At 42.1% G+C, this 18,694-nt stretch overlaps 2 protein-coding genes across 4 annotated transcripts; one reads left to right on the top strand and one right to left on the bottom strand.

Moving 5' to 3' along the window:
- Positions 1–4,198: 4,198 nt before the first annotated feature.
- On the bottom strand, positions 4,199–10,203 carry supt7l (SPT7 like, STAGA complex subunit gamma). Of its 3 annotated transcripts, none has more exons than XM_034576604.1 (5): positions 10,067–10,203; positions 8,188–8,665; positions 7,713–8,037; positions 6,617–6,854; positions 4,199–4,810 (listed from the first exon to the last, which is right to left on the bottom strand). In XM_034576604.1, exons 2-5 carry the CDS (start codon positions 8,616–8,618, stop codon positions 4,521–4,523), a joined length of 1,284 nt encoding a protein of 427 aa, XP_034432495.1. In that variant the 5' UTR covers positions 8,619–8,665; positions 10,067–10,203; the 3' UTR covers positions 4,199–4,520. The 3 variants fall into 3 exon arrangements, with proteins under 3 accessions (XP_034432495.1, XP_034432494.1, XP_034432493.1); XM_034576603.1 differs by having other exon boundaries at positions 10,025–10,141; XM_034576602.1 differs by lacking the exon at positions 10,067–10,203 and adding an exon at positions 9,323–9,402.
- On the top strand, positions 9,595–18,631 carry slc4a1ap (solute carrier family 4 member 1 adaptor protein). The gene is made up of 14 exons (XM_034576562.1): positions 9,595–10,458; positions 12,014–12,236; positions 12,415–12,543; positions 12,635–12,695; positions 12,799–12,938; positions 13,064–13,224; positions 14,039–14,108; positions 14,222–14,411; positions 14,613–14,709; positions 14,809–15,058; positions 15,367–15,450; positions 15,779–15,858; positions 15,949–16,018; positions 17,664–18,631. The coding sequence occupies exons 1-14, from the start codon at positions 9,637–9,639 to the stop codon at positions 17,711–17,713; spliced, it is 2,427 nt and encodes an 808-aa protein (XP_034432453.1). The 5' UTR covers positions 9,595–9,636; the 3' UTR covers positions 17,714–18,631.
- Positions 18,632–18,694: the final 63 nt, after the last annotated feature.

The raw sequence follows: 18,694 nt of genomic DNA on the forward strand, positions 1-18,694 counted from the left end.
CAAGGCTGCCCTCCAATGGTGGGATGGTGAGTTGACACAATATAGCACCAGATTTTCAAAAGACCAATATTGTTTCCAGTAAAATGGATTTGCTGTAGAGTGACTCCATTTCCAGAGTCGACTTTATTCTATGAAGATGAAAGCTATCGTATGAAAGCACATTACACAGGGCTACATGGATATGGGTTTTTTTTCCTCCTCCCCCGGGCTACCCACACTTAGCTCGGCCTCCCCCGGTGAGCTCTACCACTCACACACATACAGCTGAGGTTATGGGTGATGTTCTGCCAGTTTATGTGAAGGAGGTGGGACTCGTGTTCCAGGTCTGCACGGGCAGCTTAACCTGGGGCGAACAAGGCGTGTGGGTTGACCGGTCTGCATAAGAAATACTGTGGTTTGCTGCCGGTGTGTTTTAAAGAGACAAATCCTCTTTAAATGCTACAAAGAGCAAGCTTGGTTAAATCAGGTGGAGGTTTGTTCTTCTGTTTACTTGCATCTCAGACAGGGTGGTGCTTATGACTTCCTGCTTTTTCACCCACAAAAGCAGTAGTTCTCAAATCGTAAGGCTTGTCACTCTTTTCTTCCTTCATATCTGTGTAATGTGAATATTTTTTAGGGCGCTGAAAATATGTTTTGAATAAATTCTGAAAATGAAGATTGAATTTCGTTGAGCAGAAATATCTTTCTTCTGCTTTTTCCTCAGATTTACAGAATTCCATGTGGAGGCAATATCCACTATTTAAGTAAAAGTGCAAGTACAACACTGTAACAGTCAGTTGAGTACAGAGGTATCCATCCATCACCTTTACTGCTTATCCTTTTGAGAGCAGCTGTCATTGGTCGAAAGGTTGGGGGGAAACCTGGATAGATGGTCAGGCGGTTTTCAACATACAGAGACAAACAACCATTCCCACTTTTGGTCAGTTTCTAACATAAGCCTAAGTACAGAGGTATTGTCAGCAAAATGTACTATAAAGTAGTAAAAGTACTTATTATGCTGAAAATGTATCTAATAATGTTTTGCATCATTAGATTGCTAATCATAAGTCAAGTAGCATTTTAATGTTGTAGCAGGTCAAGGTGAAACTAGATTTAAAATTTCTGTGTATAACTCATCAACTCAAAGGGGGGGGGGTGCATGTGAAAAGCTGGATATCGTGGAGAGGGTTGAGATTTCTCTCCCAGAAGGTATTCAGTGTGTTGCACATGGTTGTTCACAGGGAAAGGGACTGAAATAGTTACATAAGAAGTGGGAAAAAATGAAGTGAGAGAGACAAATTTAAACCCTGCATACATTCACCTCCACACTTGATCAATCATGATTAAAGTCGGCGTGGACGTCTTTTCAACACTTTGCTTCAAAAGCTACAGAAATAGTTGGAAGCAGCTTTAAAATAGTCTCTGAAGCTGTTCTACCATCCAAGAGTCAGACTTCTGAGGAGCTACACGTTTATGTTCAATGATGAACTTTTCTCTAATCTCAGAAATAATGGAGAGCTTTGGATCATTGAAGAGTTATTTAAAGAAAACCACCTGAGAAGTTTAGAAGGAAACTCACTGCCGATACACAAGCTCGACCAATCAAGAGTCAGTCCCAGCTGTCAATCGTGATGTTTCACCCCAATTTTTAAAGCATCAAATAACTAATTAAAACCAAATGTACTGGGGAAATGAACACTCTACAACAGTGTGATAAGAACTACCTAAGATGACAGAAGCCATAACAATTATAGTGAGGCAGGAGATTAAAGTAGCATACAATATACTTAGTATAGTACAAGTACCTCAAAGTTGTGCTCAAGCAAAAAACTTGAGTAACTTATGTATAATATTCATGCATCACCAATGTGACAAAGTTGATTTTCTCGGCGCCTCATTTTTCAGCGTGTTTTACATTTCAATCACATTTTCTGATCAGATCTTCATTTCTCATTTGTTACTCTGAATTATACTTTTGAACCATTTTTCTCCAAACGAAAACAAAAAAAAATTCAACCAGGGGACGAATGCATTCCCGCGTCTGACGAGCCTGCATCAATCCTCGCTTCATTTTACATTTTCAGTCCGATCACCCAAGAGAAAATATCCATCAATTGATTCAGACTGAGACTCTGATGCTTTGCAATCAATTCTCTCATCTGTTGCCTGCAGTGAAATGGCTGCAACAGTGGCAATGTGCAGCATGGGACCCTTTGTTCCTGTCATATCCCGTATGTCTGGCAATTCATCTTTCTCTTGATACCATCATCTCATCTCATAATTCATTATTTGGCTCCACCGCAGTTGTACAGTATCTCTTACGTGATTGCAATATATAGAAGTCAGAGAAATCCTGAGTGGGATTTGTCTAAAAACAGACAGATGAGCAGCCTGAAGGACCATCCCAGCTCCGGGAGTCAAAAGTAGACATATTCCTCATTCCGCTCACAACACGGTCGGAGAGATTAAATTTCATTCTAAATTAATGAGTTTGCACACAGGAAGGTAATTAATCATTTGTTGGGTCTTTTCTTTGGCTCTCAGCACGTTTTGGCCCCGCTCGCAGACCCCTGCTCAAAAAACATCTTGACATTTTTGTAATTACACCTTTTCTCTGCGGCGCAAAGCAACTGAGCAGCTGTTGACAAACTGAGGGGTCACATTGCCACAGCACCAATATAATAAGACTGCGTGTTAGCACATTTAATCAAGGCGGTTAGTGACCACTCAGGACGTTTGTTTTTCAGGCTGTAGATTTACTTTCTCGAAGAGATTCAAGCAGCATCACACAGTCACATGACCACAGCTTGTGTTCCCATGGTGCACTGTGATGAGGATGATGGACATCAGTATTTTATGCGATTCATTACATATACTGTCCGTTGTAAACCTTCCTTTTTGGAATGTTCTCTTCTCTTGTTCTGTGTTAATGCTCCAGAGCTTCAGAATTAGATCTTGTCATTAGTGAGTCCTCCTCAAACAGTTCTACAAAATACTGTCACCTTTGTTGTTTGCGTGCTGGACGTTGTGTGCAGAGCTTTTTATAAACAGTCTATTGTGCAGAGTGAAGTTGGAAAACTTTGTGTACATCCTACCTGGTTTATCTGCAGTGAAGATTTTATGGTCAGTGTTTTTCATCAAATTAAACCTAATTTGAGAATGCCCTCTGTTTTTTTAATCTTTCGGAGGTCCTAGGCTGAGAAAAAAATTGAGAGCCTCTGCCATAGACTGTAAAGTTCAGAACATTGTTTGTTACCATTGGTCACAGTTCGATTTCTGAGATAACTTTGGATTTAAAAAGGGTTAAGCCAGTCCTTTGTTTCATGAGGGCCACAGCTTTGGACGCCACATCTGGCAAAGATTCCGTTTTGCGTAGTCAACACAGACTGGAAGTGACAAGGTCAATGTTGATGCCGTTTTTCGGCTGGACACTGGAGTTTTTCCAACAGAATATCAGAGCAGAAAATAATTCAGGACTCCCATTAGAAGCAGGCGACACAGCTTACAGTTATTAGCATGGACGAGGGGAGCCTCTCTCGCTACGAGTCTGGAATACTGATAATGTTTTCCAGCTGCTCCAGCTCCCACGGCACTGCAGAGACACATTTTTTAAGTCGTGCCACAAAAAATAAATAAAAACACGCATCAACTTTCGTTGCAGCTAATTGAAAATCAATACATATGACCCCATCAGCACTTCCCATAGGAAGAACATTACCTGCCCAGTTGTGAAAAGAAAAGAGGGGGAAAAAAGTCACACATAGGTATTCAGACAGAGCCACTCATTCAGAATGCAAACGTATGCATGCCGTAATTAATTTGCCATTAAGGCTGGATTGATGTCGCCGTCATGATGCAGACAATCAAACCATAATTGCCTCTGGTGTTGCATTCACAGCTCTGCCTCATTACCGAAACAGATGCTAATTTTGCGGAGCCGCTTCAGGTTGACAGGTGTGTAGGTGTGTGTATGTGTGGCTTACTCTGCTGTGTCGAGCTGCGTGTAAAGTGAACTGCAGAGTGGAAACAAGGGGATGAAAATACATGAGGAAAACAAAATATTCTTTTGTATTTTGTCTTTGGTGGAGCGTCTTGTATCGTAATGAATGGCGCAGACAGTAATTGGTATGTTAGGAGAAAGTGAGTTAATAGCTTGGGAAAACAAACCATTCTGCTGAATTATTAAGATGTTTAACTAAATGATTTACTTCTAGACCTCTTGTTTTTCGTGTTCTATAATTTATTAGGTTAACTGAAAGATTGTTTTTTTCATCTCTTGAGGGTTTTTTTAAACAATTAAGTCAAATTAAGAGAATTCAAAAGCTTTAGAACATTTTAATTTGACAATAAACCGCATTGATATATTTAGTGCCAACATATTAAGCTTTTTGAGAGGAACTACAAGAAAAACTACAAACTACCCCCCCACTCCCATTAGTTCAGTTCTTTCATGACATGAACGTCTCAGTCAGTTTATCCAGAGGCCATGATCTCAGCAGCTGGAGCAGTTTAGTAACATGTCCACTGACTCCTCCAACACTTCACATCTTCTTTGCCCGTTTCTTGGGCCTCTGGTTGAAGACGGGTGAAGAGCCCATCAAGGAGTCAGGTGAATGCGAGGCATAGCTGGCTTCTGAGGTCGCACCACCAGGCGAGGGCGCCATGGTTCCTCCCGATTCGCTCATGGTGGACATGGGGCCTCCCTCCTCGAACACATCCCCACCCAGGACACCGTGGTGATGGTGGTGGCCTGAAGTGTGGCCGTCCTCGCCATCCTGCGGCTCCATTTTAACCTGCGGCCACAGGGGGGAGTTGTTGGCCCCGCCCCCACCTTATAAGATAAGCAAAAGATAGCAAAGGTGATTTTCTACTACAAAATTGATTCCTCTTTAGTAAACGGGTGATCTAAATGTATATGCTTGGGGATGTTTAAAGATGCCCCTGCAGTATTGTCTGGTTTTTGAAATTCCAACTTTATTCTGACGTTTTTAGGGCTGGAGCAAGAAAGTAAATACAGAAAGAAGGTGCCTCAGTGAGACCTCTGTTCATTATCTGACTGGCTTCTACAGTTTGCATGCTCAGCCACATCCCAGCGTGTAAAGCTCATCTGGCTACAGGAGACATTTAGCCCAAACTTGCAGACAACACCTGGTATTCGGGTCAGATCAGGATCAGATCAAAATCCCAACATAAAGAAATAGCTCCATGAGTTCATTTGAGACCGAGACAACTCAAAGGGTTTTGGTGCAAATTGTTTTGCTCCAGAGATGGGTTACTGTGTTCAGACTCAAATGAATTGCACCAAAGTGGGAAATGAACCAACCCAATTTTTCTGCACTAAGATGTGGAGGTGTGAAAACACCGTCACTCAAAGTGATCCACTTAGAAAATTGATTTTTAATTGTAAACACAAAAAAACATCCTGATGTCGGTAATATGTGTTGATAGAAAGTCAAAACTTCCAGGTTGTAAGAGGCCTCCTTCAAAGATGTGCTGTATTGACAGATTCTGGTAAACAAACATACATTAGATTGCAAGACTGTGAAAAAGATCTATCAAATGTCTTAACATGTTCTAAATTAATGGTTTTCCAGTGTGTGAAGTATTAATACGATTATTTTTTTTAATAAGATAATTTTTAATGACACATCGTCACTCTCTGTGTGGCTTAGCTGGCAAGCAAGTTGGCCACTGCTGCAGCAGCAACATAGCTGAGCAATAATTTACAGTGCAAAAATAAAACACCTGAATTTAGTGGTTTCTATAGCAGTAGAGAAACCAGCAGTAATCCACAAATTGTTGTAATACCTCTGTCAAGGAGGAAATAATATAACTAACTATAAGCATTGTCCCTGTCACTTTGTTTGTCGGTTAAATTACGCAACATGCACAGAAGTAACTAAGAAACACTATTTTTTGCTGCAGAACCAGACGAAGGAGCGGATCCAGGAATGCTTTCTCACATACTTTGTGAGATGGGGCTATTTTTTGACATTTTCACAGCAGGGGATAATTAATGGATCTGGATGAAAAAAATGTGATACACATAGTGGGCGGATATCTATGAGTCTGTGTAATTTGGTGCCGCTTGATTGAATTTAAGGAGACTGTTGGGCCTTGGCAGAGGAATGCGCTCAACCGAGTCCCATTCTAGTTATATTTAATGTGTTTTTAAAGTAGTTTGATCATACTGGCTGTTTTCAGAAACAGTATTATGGTGCAGTGATACAGTCACTGTGGTAGAAAGAACTTTGTCAAACTCAGTTTAACGGTCAGCAGATGATGGACTGACTGTATCTGTTAACAGGATATACAACATGTCTTAATAGTAAACAAATACACACAAATTTAATTAAAGTGACTTGCGATATAATTTCATCTTTGTCAGAAGAGTGACCTGATAAACTGTGTTAACAAGCTTATTGAAAACACCTTCTGAGGAGAAATCTTATTAGGAAGTGTCCTAGTTAGGCATCAAGGAGGTAGGAGGCCATTCACTAACTAAAATACAACCGTAATGCAACCAGCAGCAGCTGTTACTGCTCCATGTGGTCACAGCCGAGTGCCAACACTGACTGTGGACTCTGGAGAAAATGTTTTCATGAATGCAGGATATTAATATAAATGCAGCTCTCACCCGACGTGTGAGGAGAATGGTCGGCATCCAGACCTGAAGCCAGCCTTTCACCGTGGGCCCCGAGGACCCCGATGGGCAGAGCCTGGTCTCCAGAGGCCAGGTCGGCTTCGGGCTCCTCACTGACTGGGAAGGAGATGTCACTCATGGGCTCCTCCTTAATCCTCAGTGGCTTGGAATCCTCCAGAGCTTTCTCTGGGTTCACAAGCCGCTCGTATTCCTCTGACAGATCCTTACTGACCTGAGAGAGGAAAAAACATTTGTTAGTCCTGTTTTTCTGGTGTAAGACGATGTGAGAACCTGGATGATTTAGTCTTCGATAATGATCATATTTTCTAAAGAACAACTAAACATGTTTCTTTAGTCTAAATAATAAAAGTAAAGCTCATTTTGCCATCATCAGTTCCTTCACTTTCTCCTCTTCACAGTTCCAGTCACTGAGGACAGTCACTGTCTGTCAGCTATCTCACAAATTGCCATACGCGCTATTACTCTCAGTCAGACAAAGTGCTTTATGCTCTTTGAGAAGGTGCAACGAGTTATGTAGAATCAATAGTACTTTTCAAGAGACAAACTGACTATTTTCAATTACTGATTAATTGATTGATTAATACATTTTGCAGATTGCTTTAATGACTGTTCAGTATATATCATTTCAAAATACAGAGACGGATAACAAGCAAATCCTCATATTGGAGCAGTTTGAACTAGAGAATGTTTTTGACTGATGAACTTCATGAAATATTGCTGACAACCATGTCGAGTGCCACAAACAATCAAGGAATGGGTCATATGGATACAATTCTTTATCATTAATATTATTTTATGTCATATCTATATTTACTGGTAGTAATAATAATAGAATACTAACATTCCTGAAAATCTAATTTGAAACAACTTATATTAATATAAAGTTAAATGCAACTCACTCATTGATAACGCAACATCTACAACAACTCAGTACAAACAGATATATTAAAAGGGATAGAAAAACAGTGTAAAAGTACAGAAAAATCTTGTATGGTTGACAAATTTATATCTATATACAATATCAAAAAACACAATCCTATGAACAGTACTGACCCATGTCCAACCTCACCTGAAGCATGTAGCTGTGATAATCTTTGATCCTCACTTGCCAGAAGCGCTGCAGGGCCAGCACGCTGCCGATGCCCACCTCATGGAACACTTGCTCCACCACGTCTGGGAAGGGACTCGCCCCAAGCCGCGCTTCCCGGTCCACCGCCACCCGCAGCAGGCGGGTGAGGCGCAGGTAATGCTCATGGACCAGGTCGGTCAGCGTCTCCAGCACGCTCTCCTGAGCCGACTCAAAGCCAGCGTGTGCCAGCACAGTGGCCACTGATTGGTAGAGGAGCTGCCTGCAGGAGGGCCAGCTCAGCTCTGTGACAGGTTCGCCTTTACCCCTTAAGATTAGAAGACGCAAAGGAGATGGAGAGGGATAAATTTGTCAAATGTCAATTCTTAAATAAATTACAATATCTAAACTTCAATAAGATGCCTCAATAGGGTATTTAATCCAATCTTATCTATGCAGCAAAGCTAGATTAACTTACTTATAAAAGTCACTTTCAGGGTCACTGTGGCGAAGCTGGAAGGGTTGCCGTGGTGCTTTGCTGTCAACAGGCAGCAGATCATCTGGCATGATAGGTGGGGTGGGAGGACGTGGCGGAAGGTTGGTATCAGCTTCCTCCATCCTGCTGCCGCCTTCATTAGACGCTGAGCTCTGACCTTGACCCTGGGCCGCTGTCAATAGGCCACGGAGTCTGCGGGCATGCTGACACAACTGCACTGTGTGGATGGTGAGGCTGCAGGGCTCTGAGGGGATGTCCAGCATCGTGGTGGGCCGCGGACGCTGGGCCGAGGGCTGGTGCAGGGGGGGGTCCTGCATCTCCACGGAGCGGAACTCGCGCTGGAGCAGGTCAAAGGAGCTGCGGCTGGGAGGTGCGCCCGCAGGTCCGGGGATCTCCCCCCAGTAACGCATCATGATGATAGATCGAAGACACTGGATTCAAACTAGCATCAAGTCTGGAACTGTGAAGAGGGAGAGGGAGGAAAAGTAAATACAACTGAAACTGAGGATGAGGAGCGTACATACAAAGATGGATGATGTGCGAGTGACTGGGGCAGCACAAACATCGGATATCAAACAACATGCAGTATTTTCATTGTAGCATTGATTATGATCTTTTGATTAAGTCTTTTTCAAAATTGTTTACATAGTTAAGTTTCAATAGGGCTGGGCCATAAAATAACAACGATTATCGCAATATGATGTTCATCAATAGCAATAAAACAATGGTTCAATATATATTGATTTTAATGCTTATGCGTCCTCACTGTACAACACATAATTGATCCACCTCAGATTAGTGAAATGTTTGTAATTTTAGAGATTAAAACCACAACCTTCACTCAGGAGCAAACATTAGTCTATAAACCTAAAAAAGTGTCAGCTCTGAAGTTTAGGTTCACCATGAATGTGTGTTTTTCAAACAGCGGGACAACACTAAATGTCAAAAATCTGAAGGGAGTTTTGTACCGGATGCGCTTCACAACAGAAAACGTATCAACTCTGACTCGTAATGGACCGACAACAACAAACCAGTTATCCAACAACAAGTACCACACATCCATGTTTAGCCTGTTAACCTGTCAAACCCTGAAGTTAAGACCACTGATGTAACTCACATCACACAGATGATGAGACCTCAGCTGCAGCGCTTGTTTCCTTCACGGATGTTGCACAGGAAATAAAGATCCTTGTTGTCCTTGTTGGAAAAAGCTCGAGTAAAAACCTGAATGGGAATTTTGGTTCCTTAACTACCCGTTCATTTTGACTTAGATGTAATTAAACGAATTATATCAATGTGACACTTAGTTTTATTTTTAATCATTTTCTTAATATATTCTCTCCGGGATTTGTTTTCTTTATTAACGGGTTTTCTGACTTTTGTGGAGGCACAGAGGAGACGGACATTTCTTACAGTAGCACCAAAAAAAACATGGCCGCCCCCCCGCCGTTAGACGTGAGAGTGGAGACTACAGATGAAGAAATGAGCTCCACGGAGGAAACAGAGTCCACATCAGAAAATGGAGAGAAACCTGAAAAAGACTCGACTAAAACTGAACCGGACGCCGAGGAGCAATTTAAGAAACCCGCTCTTTTTGCGGCTCCTTCTCTCGCGAGCAAACGCGGTCACGTCGCGGCTTCGTCCAAACAAACAGCTACAGAAACAAAACCTGTGGAAGAAAATAATGGAGTTGAAGTCGCAGAAATAACAAGCAACGCTTCACCGAGTCCTGCTATTGAAAAAGAAACTGCGGAGAAGCGTAAAGAGGAGGATGAAAATGGCGGAGAAGACAAGAGCGTCTCCACTGTCAGAAACAAACCTGAAGCCAAACCCAGGGTGCTTCCCGTCAAAGGGCCCCTACCTGGAAAGTTCCCCCCTCTGTTGTACACGGAGCCCCCGTGGGGAGGCAGCGCCGCGGACATGCCGTATGCCCTCGAGATCCTCAAGAACGGCACCATCGTGGACAAGGTGCCCCTGGCCCACAGCAGCTTCTTCGTGGTGGGACGCCTCCCGGTGTGCGACGTGTCTCTGGAGCACCCGTCCATCTCCAGGTACCACGCCGTGATCCAGTTCCGCGCTCAGGCCGGGGAGGGGGGCGGTGTCGGGGAGGAGAGGGGCTTCTACGTCCACGACCTGGGCAGCACGCACGGCACCGTGGTGAACAAGAAGAAGATCCCGCCGAACACCTACATCAGGCTCCGGGTGGGACACGTGCTGAAGTTCGGTGGGAGCACGAGACTGTTCATCCTGCAGGTGAGTCACAAACCCGCGTCAGCCATTATACACCTGCTCTGGAAATACTGAGGTACATGACCATGGGTGACACACACAGCTGTCACTGAAGTGGAGGTTTAAAGGTTCCGTGTGTAGGATTTAGTGACATCCAGTGGTGAAGTAGCATGTTACAGCTGAACACCCCTCACCTCACCCTCCCATTCCAAACATGACAGAGAACCTGTGGTAGCCTTCAGTTGTCATAAAAACTCAAAAGCTTAGTTTGTCCAATTTGGGCTACTGTAAAAAAAAAAAACATGGCGGCCTCCGTAGAGAGGACCTGCTCCTGATGTAAATATAAAGTGTTTTGATATAAAGGGCCCATTCTAGGGTAAAGAAAACGACACTTTGTACAATTTGGATGGTTACACACTAGTGAAAACATCACTAGGATTATTGTATATTCAATTTCTGCCAATAGATCCTCTCACCTAAGTCTTGCACACTAGCCCTTTAAGTAATGAGGGCGTTTAAAGCCTTTCACAATCAACTATTAAATATTATTCACAGATTTAGTTTTGTGACTAATTTGGCTTTATAGATTTTTCCTCTGATCATGATCTGACTCTTCTTTACCGTGGACACTTAAAATACCTAAACTGAGTTTGTCTCATCATGGCCTTTGGGTTTCTGTTCCTAATAATATAATCAGTATTTTCTGATCACATGTCTATTGTTTTTAATTACACCTTATTTAGTCCTTTATTAGTCCTAGCTACATACATTTTCTCACTGCAAATCAGTTTTTCCTTCAATGTTTTTATACATAGTGTGTGTCTGAAACGTAAGTGACAACCTCTGCTGCTGAGCAACCCTTCATCCCTGGTATATAGAACTTAGTCTCTCAGGTAATCGGTAAACATTCTCACAGAAAAATAAAACTTTGTCCAACACTAAAATGCTGTCCTTGAAATCCTAGGGTCTCTCACAGTCTTATAACATCCACAGACATTTGTGAGAAGCTGTGAGTCGACTGCTCAGGGCTCCTGGTTTCCTTGTCTAGGTTTAGACTCATGGTCAAGTAAAGAAAAGACTCATGTGCCCTCCTTTATTATAAATTACACCTTTTAATACAATTGCTTTAATTCCTAACATATTATTATTAAATCTAGCTTTGCCTCTGGCACTGTCCAGCTGTCCAAAGAAATAAGTAATAAATCATAAATATCAACTTGACTGACTACATCGTATAATCCCACGTTTAGAAAATTAGTATAAGCCCAATTCAAAATTGAGTTATTTGTGAGGTTGTGTCAAGCAGAAAGTTGACAAATAATGTAAATCAGATAAGACATATAAACTTAAAATAATAGATTATTTGATTTATAAGTCATTTGACAGATAATTATTCATGCAAGCCATTTATTAAGCAAAAGTGCCAAGTATTCACTGTTTCCAGCTTTTTGGAAAATTCATTCTAGGGTGACACATATGATTAATTATTTAGAACTGAAAAATAAACTTCCCCATAGTTGATGAAGATGTTGTCTTATACAGTTATCTTTAAGTCTTCATCTTCGCTCTGCTTCTTCAGGGTCCAGAGTTTGATGAGGAAGAGGAGTCTGAACTAACAGTGACAGAGCTGAGGGAGCATGCCCGCAAACAGAAAGAAGAGCTAGAGAAGAGGATGATGGGAGACGGTTCGGATGATGATGACGACGACGACAATGATGAGAAGGCGAAAGAAGGGGAAGGCGATAGCATCAAGTCCCAGAGCAAACCATCAAAGGAAGATTCAGGGTGTTCGTGGGGAATTGGTGAGATTTCCTGCCGGTCCCAGGATTACATCACAGTGTGTTCCGTGTCTGCTGCGTGGTCATCTTTAGTGAGCTGGTGCTAAAGTTTCTCTCAGGGCGAGTAACTGAAGACGCCAGTTAATCCTTCACTTCTCTTCTTTCCTTTCACTCCATCTGTCTCTGCAAATCCACCCTGCAGATGAGGAGGTTGTTCCAGAGGAAGACGAGGATGAGGAAAACCCCTTCTCAACTGAATTCCAAGAAGACCAGGAGGCTGCATACCTGAAAGATCCCAAGAAAGCTTTGCAGGGCTTTTATGACAGGGAAGGTGAGATGAAATCTAGTTTCATGAGAAGCAGAAGAAAAGTGTTTGTGTTTCTTTGTTTCTTAGCTTCTTTTATCGACATTGTGCGTCTCAGGGGAGGAGCTGGAGTTTGAGTATGAAGACAAAAGTCATGGCTCCTGGCTGTGCAGAATAAAGTAAGAGACTTGTGACATTTCTTTGACATCAAAAAGCACATAAAGAATGGGGATGTGGTGTAGAGAGTTGCAGAGTTTTTGTTGACTTTTCCTTTCTTGCCAGGCTGCCTGTGGATGACGCCAAGGGCCGACAGCTGGTTGCTGAGGTGACCCACACGGGGAAAAAGAAAGATGCAGCCATCCAGTGCTGCCTGGAGGCGTGTCGCATGCTGGAGGCCAGAGGGCTGCTGCGGCAGGAAGCAGGTGGGAGCTCAGCTCACACTGGGAATGTTTGAAAGGGGGATCGTGAACCACCATCTGGAGAGGTTCTGGATTTTCTTGTTGTTGTTGTGAGGATAAGTTTTTCCTGTTTTATTTCTTATTTCCAGTGTCCCGCAAACGCAAGAAGAAGAACTGGGAAGATGAGGACTACTATGACAGCGATGATGACACCTTCCTGGATCGAACCGGCACTGTGGAGAGGAAGAGGCAAGAGCGAATGAAAAAGGCCGGAAAGATTGAGGAGCGGGCTGAGACATATGAATCATTGGTAAACATCTGCCAACATTTCATGTATACTTTTGAGCCTTTTATTCGATAAAAATAATGATGGAGAGACAAGAAACAGCGTCAAACAGTAGTGGAATTATACGCAGTAAAACTTCTGGTCAGCTGGGAGTGAAACTGGGGTCCTGCTGCTCAGGGCATAAGCAACCATGTGGTATGTGCCCTGACTGTTCAGCTATTGGGTTGTCCATCTGCCTGACACTGTGATTCAGATCCATGACATGAACCAGACACCAAACCTAGTCTACTCTTTTAATTCTTTATAAAATATATTTACTACCACACAAGAACAAAACACATCAGAACACATCAGCAGATAAATTTTGCTGCTTGCACAACTGTCAATCATTCCTCCACCTTTACAATAACAAACTGAATAAATCAAACACCAGGTGTCTGTGTCTTTGTCAGAATATTTTTCTTTATTAATAATTTATTTAATCAGGAAGGTCCCATTGAGATACAAGATCTCTTCTGCCAGCGAGTCCTGGTCAAGATGAGCAGGAAATGAAATAGTATCATATATATATATATATATATATATATATATGACAAGTAGGGATGTATAACACAAAAAACGGAAGGAGATATCGAGATTTTTGTCAAAACTTTGTATTGTAGCTACAAACTACATAAAAACTGCGGTAACTTAAAATGAGTAATGACGGTGCTCTGTGTTAGGTTGGGGGAGTTGTACTGAAAGTGATGGAACCAGGTTTTAGAACCAACAACTGTTATAAGCTGCATCTGTTATATAATGTAATGTTCAGTATACTGTATGTTTGATTGTAATGTAGGTGGTCAAACTGTCGGAGGTGGAGAAGGATCTGGAAGACACTCAGAAAAAGCTCAATGCTGGTAGAGGAGGTGAGTCACAATCAGTGTCTTTTCAGTCTTCTGTAGGGGCTGTCGTCATGTGCAACAGCCCCTGCTGATGTATGTTCTCCTCGTGTGATTGTGCGTTTCTTCCGTCCTCTTAGACTCTTCTGGCTCTTCCACGGGCGACACGCTAGATGCCTTTATGACCGCAGTGAGAACTGAGACAGCGATGGACGCCGTGGAGCGCAGGAAGCTTCACGTTCACGTAGCAGACTTGCGCAAAGATGCCCAGCGACTCCGCAGACTGGTCGAACTCTCGCGGCCGGCACAGATGCCATCACTGCTGCCGAGGTTAGACACAGAACCACAGTCATCTGTCTGCTGGGTTTTTCAGGTTCACACCACAAATCTGTGAATTGCAAATGTATTTTAGTGATTTGGGATATTGATAAACTCCTGATATACAATAGCAGATTTTATCTGTGGGTTAATGTAGAAGGAAAAAAGTATGAGAACACTGACGAGGAATGGTGATGTGTGTTGGTGTGGTAGTGGCAGCTCAGAGTTGGAGAAGCCCAAGAAGACCTTACCCCTGTTTGGAGCCATGAAAGGAGGAAGTAAATACAAACTGAAGACTGGCACCATCGGGGTAAGTGTTAGGTTTCTAACTAACTTAAATCCTTCCATTTCCCTATGTGTTAGTCTTTCCTCTTCCTCTCTGATATGGATGTTTGTTTTCCGTCTCTAGAAGTTGCCTCCTAAGCGACCAAACTTACCTGTGGAGCTCTTCAACATGAAGGAACTTGCACCCACTGGAGAAGAGGAGGAAGAGGAAGAAGTGGAGGGAGCAGAGAAAAACGAGGACAATGATGATGAACAGTGTACAAGTATCTCAGAGTCTAATGACGAATCTGAGGAGTCCAGTCCATCCATGTCCCGTGAGAGCTCTTCTTCAAGGCAGCAAAGAGAGAAACCAGCTCAGTCCAATGAGCTGAAAGGTAAGAAGCTGTCTCATAATGCCACTGGGTGGCAGCAGATCTGTTATACATACAAACAGCACAGTGTTAAATTTGTATTCTATCATACACATACAGATTGTTGATTTTAAAAACAAGCTGTGGTTTGTTTACATAAGAAAAGTTTATCAATATTTTTGCATTCCTGGTCATATCTTATCTCATCCTAATGACCCACATCTGCAACATCAAAGTCACCACAGGATTTGTTTGTACATTTAAAGAACAGTGCATATCCCCAAATCTCCTTTTTATAATTTAAAATGTTAATTTCTATGATTTCCTATCAGAGCAAAGCCACAAACAGAAGGGAGGAGGGGGCGCTGCTGAAGCAGTGGAGCAGAGCAGCAAGTCCCCACCGGAATCCAGTCCAAGTGGGTGACGTGTTTTTATTGATTCAATGTTAGAGTAGCTCTCATGTATTGATCGGTTATTCAGATTGTGTAGGTGTACTAAAATATAAAATAATCCTATACTCAAATTTTGACTTCAGTCAAAACATGACTTTTAGCATGTTTTTCTGTATAAAATCTTGATTTTTAAGTGTAACTAGTAACTAAAGGTGTCAATTATAAAGTAACATTAAATATAACCATTCATGTTAAGTACAAATATCAAAAAAATTACTTCAGATATTGTTAAGTTAAAGTGACTGTTGTATGTCGGTGGTGTTTCTTTACTGTTCTGTACTGATGTGTCCAGAGTCCAGAGCAGAAGGTGACAGAGACCCAGCTACTGACCCTGGTGCCAGGAAGAAGAAGAAAGGGAAGGGCCCCAGCCGAGTGAGTCCTCACACACAAATACCAACATCCACATTTAACAAACAATAAAGTTTTACATGAACTGAATCTCTTCATGGTTTGTCTCCACAGCCTCCAGTGCAGCTCTCAGGAGAGTATCCTGACGATGACCCTGATTATTCAGTGTGGATGCCTCCTGCAGGTAAACAGTCTGATCCTGACTGATGTGCTGACCCACTGATGATATTCTTAGGAAACAAGTGCAACTGTTACCTCCATAAGTCAGTAGAAGTTATTTCTACAAATCTTAAGAGTGAACTGTAAAACCTGGAAATGATCTAGAATCTAAATTTGTATCCGATCTATGCAGAATGAAAGCAGCTACTCAGGAGATAGTATTGTTCTCATTCTCAAGATACAGCTTTCTACAACGTCTGCACAAGCACTTGTTGACACTGATAAACTGGGACCTCTGAGTTCAGGAATGCAGGGGAGTATTTTTGAGGATATTGCCAGAGGAAGTAAACAGTTTGTCATGGTTCATTTGTGCAGCAGAAATTGCTGTAACATTTTGATTGTTCACTGAGGAATGCATTGGATCAAAGTGACCCCATGATAAGATAAGCTTGTATAAAACGCACTTTGAAAGGTCTGGACTCAGGGTCACGACTAATTGTGCTCATGTCATGTCAGTGACCTGATTAATTTGAATATGAGCCACGTAAACAGGTCAACAGTTAGAGATCCGTGTGGGACATTTCATGGGATTATACGTTCTTTCATTTTGGTCTTTTAAAGGGTTCTTTTATGCCTCTGAACCGGCATTAATATCTCAAGTGATATCTCAAGAATGCCTTCAGAAAACTTCCTCAAATTTGGTACAAATATTCACTTGGACTCAAGAATGAACGGATTAGATGTTGGTGGTTAAAGGTCAAGGTCACAGTGACCTCGCTAAGCACATTTTTTGCCTTGTAAGGGTGATGTCTCTGCAATGCCGTGAAGGAGTCCTTTCACATTTGGCACAAACATTCACTTGGTCACAGTGAAATGATATGAATCTAGAAGAAAAGAGTATGTAGAAATATATGGTGGAGGCATACAGCTGCACTGCTGTAATTCTAGTTTCAACATATATTATATATAATGTGTGTGTGTGTACTTATCTACATATCTTTGAGGACCATTTTAAGAATACCCCTTACGGTGTGAAATCTTTTTGTGGCTCCTCACTTTTTCGAAGGGCTGTTTGGGGGTTAAGATTAGATTATTGTTAGGATTAGGTTGTACATTTTTAGGTAAGGGGCGAGGGAATGCATTTTGTGTCTTCACAGTGTCTTCACAAAGTACAAGAATGTGTGTGTGTGTGGTGGAGCCTGACCTGTATGGATTTATTAAATCAGATTCAGATGCTGATTTTGGGGAGTAAAAAATGTCTGTTCTGATATATTGGATTTGCAGTAATTTCTAACGATGTCGATGTTTGATGTCTTCATCAAACTATAAACTTCATTATTATTATTATTAACGTTTATTTATACTTGAAATGCATTGAGGGATGCCCTCATTTACAATGAAGTCGAGAGGATACAATGAGTACATATAGTGAATAAATTAACACAAAAAAAAACCAAATATATATATATAGAACTTTGATTAATAAAATGAAACTTGTTTCCTTCATAAATGCACATCTTTTCTGCATTGTTTACTTAAAAAAAAATCTTATCAGCATTTGTTTTCCAATATGTCTGAAAAGCTCATATTGGCCAATTTCAGTGATACATCGGTCAGACGCTAGTGTGCGGATCCTTTCCATGCTCAAACTTTCTTTTCTTCACTCACAGATCAGACTGGAGACGGACGCACTCACCTCAACGACAAGTACGGCTACTGAGAGAGAGCTCTTCAGCGTCCACTCCAGCAGCTCTCATACTGTAGATAATACCTGCAGCACAAAGCACACGAAGCCCCTGGCTCACCTTTAGAGAGAAGCCTGAAAGAAAGTAGGAGTTGCAGAGAAAATTCTGCTGAACCTTTTATTCATCTCTTGAGGATATTTGCATTCGCAGACTGTGATGAACAGAAATCCCACCATTCCACTTCAAACTGAACTGGGAAGCTTGGGGAACTGCCCCCTCCTGCTCCCCCCTCATTGGTGTAGGCACTGGGCAGTCGGCCTCTTGGCACTTTCCACCATGACAACGATAGATTTGGGTGGCACCTGAATATTTAAAAACATTTGAATTCTGTGTAATCAAGCAGAAAATGTAAAGTTACATAGCAGCATCAACTGATCTGAGTTCAGCCTCCTGCTCTTTGGCTGCTCCTCCTTGCAGTTACATCCACCTGACATCCAAACTGGGTCCCTCCTCTATTTGGCTTCAGTCGATCGCTGGCATAACCTTTTTTCTTTCTAAAGGAGTGTGTGTAGCAGGGAGAGAGAGAGAGAGAGAGAGAGGGAGAGCATTGAAGCAGCTTTTCTGACCATCTGGACACTTGGATGGCTTACAGGATGAAACGCAAGCTGATAATGACTCAAGCTAAGTGGAGTGTGTGTGTCTGCGTTTACACACACACTCACACTCATCGCCCAACCTTCTCAAAGTTCTCTTTTTAACACGATTGTCTTCAGGAGCGAGTCAGCCATCGCTGTGTTTGCCTCGAGCAGGATTCCTCTCTCTGTGAAATCCCACTCGTTGCTGTGCTCTTGGTTTCCTGCCATACTCTCCACCCTCTTTCCTGTTCTTCTCCTCTTCTCAAGTGTTTTTTGTTATATAAATGTAAAATAAAAAAGTGTCTGTACATAACCTGTGAGTTGCTTCCCCTTGTTTTTATGGTCTTGGCATTCACTGCCATAAATGTTTCCCTCGCTGGT

The sequence above is a fragment of the Hippoglossus hippoglossus genome, chromosome 22 (genome assembly GCF_009819705.1).
Source record: "Hippoglossus hippoglossus isolate fHipHip1 chromosome 22, fHipHip1.pri, whole genome shotgun sequence".
NCBI lineage: Eukaryota > Metazoa > Chordata > Actinopteri > Pleuronectiformes > Pleuronectidae > Hippoglossus > Hippoglossus hippoglossus.

What these genes read in the sequence shown, in the direction of transcription:
- slc4a1ap (XM_034576562.1), top strand. Translation starts at nt 9,637, where the DNA reads ATGGCCGCCCCCCCGCCGTTAGACGTGAGAGTGGAGACTACAGATGAA. An exon ending in TCAGTCCAATGAGCTGAAAG is followed by an intron (nt 15,059 to 15,366) that starts GTAAGAAGCTGT and finishes ATTTCCTATCAG; the next exon opens with AGCAAAGCCACAAACAGAAG. An exon ending in AGTGTGGATGCCTCCTGCAG is followed by an intron (nt 16,019 to 17,663) that starts GTAAACAGTCTG and finishes CTTCACTCACAG; the next exon opens with ATCAGACTGGAGACGGACGC.
- supt7l (XM_034576604.1), bottom strand. Translation starts at nt 8,618, where the DNA reads ATGATGCGTTACTGGGGGGAGATCCCCGGACCTGCGGGCGCACCTCCC. An exon ending in CCTGAAAGTGACTTTTATAA is followed by an intron (nt 8,038 to 8,187) that starts GTAAGTTAATCT and finishes TCTAATCTTAAG; the next exon opens with GGGTAAAGGCGAACCTGTCA. An exon ending in ATCACAGCTACATGCTTCAG is followed by an intron (nt 6,855 to 7,712) that starts GTGAGGTTGGAC and finishes TTCCTCTCTCAG; the next exon opens with GTCAGTAAGGATCTGTCAGA.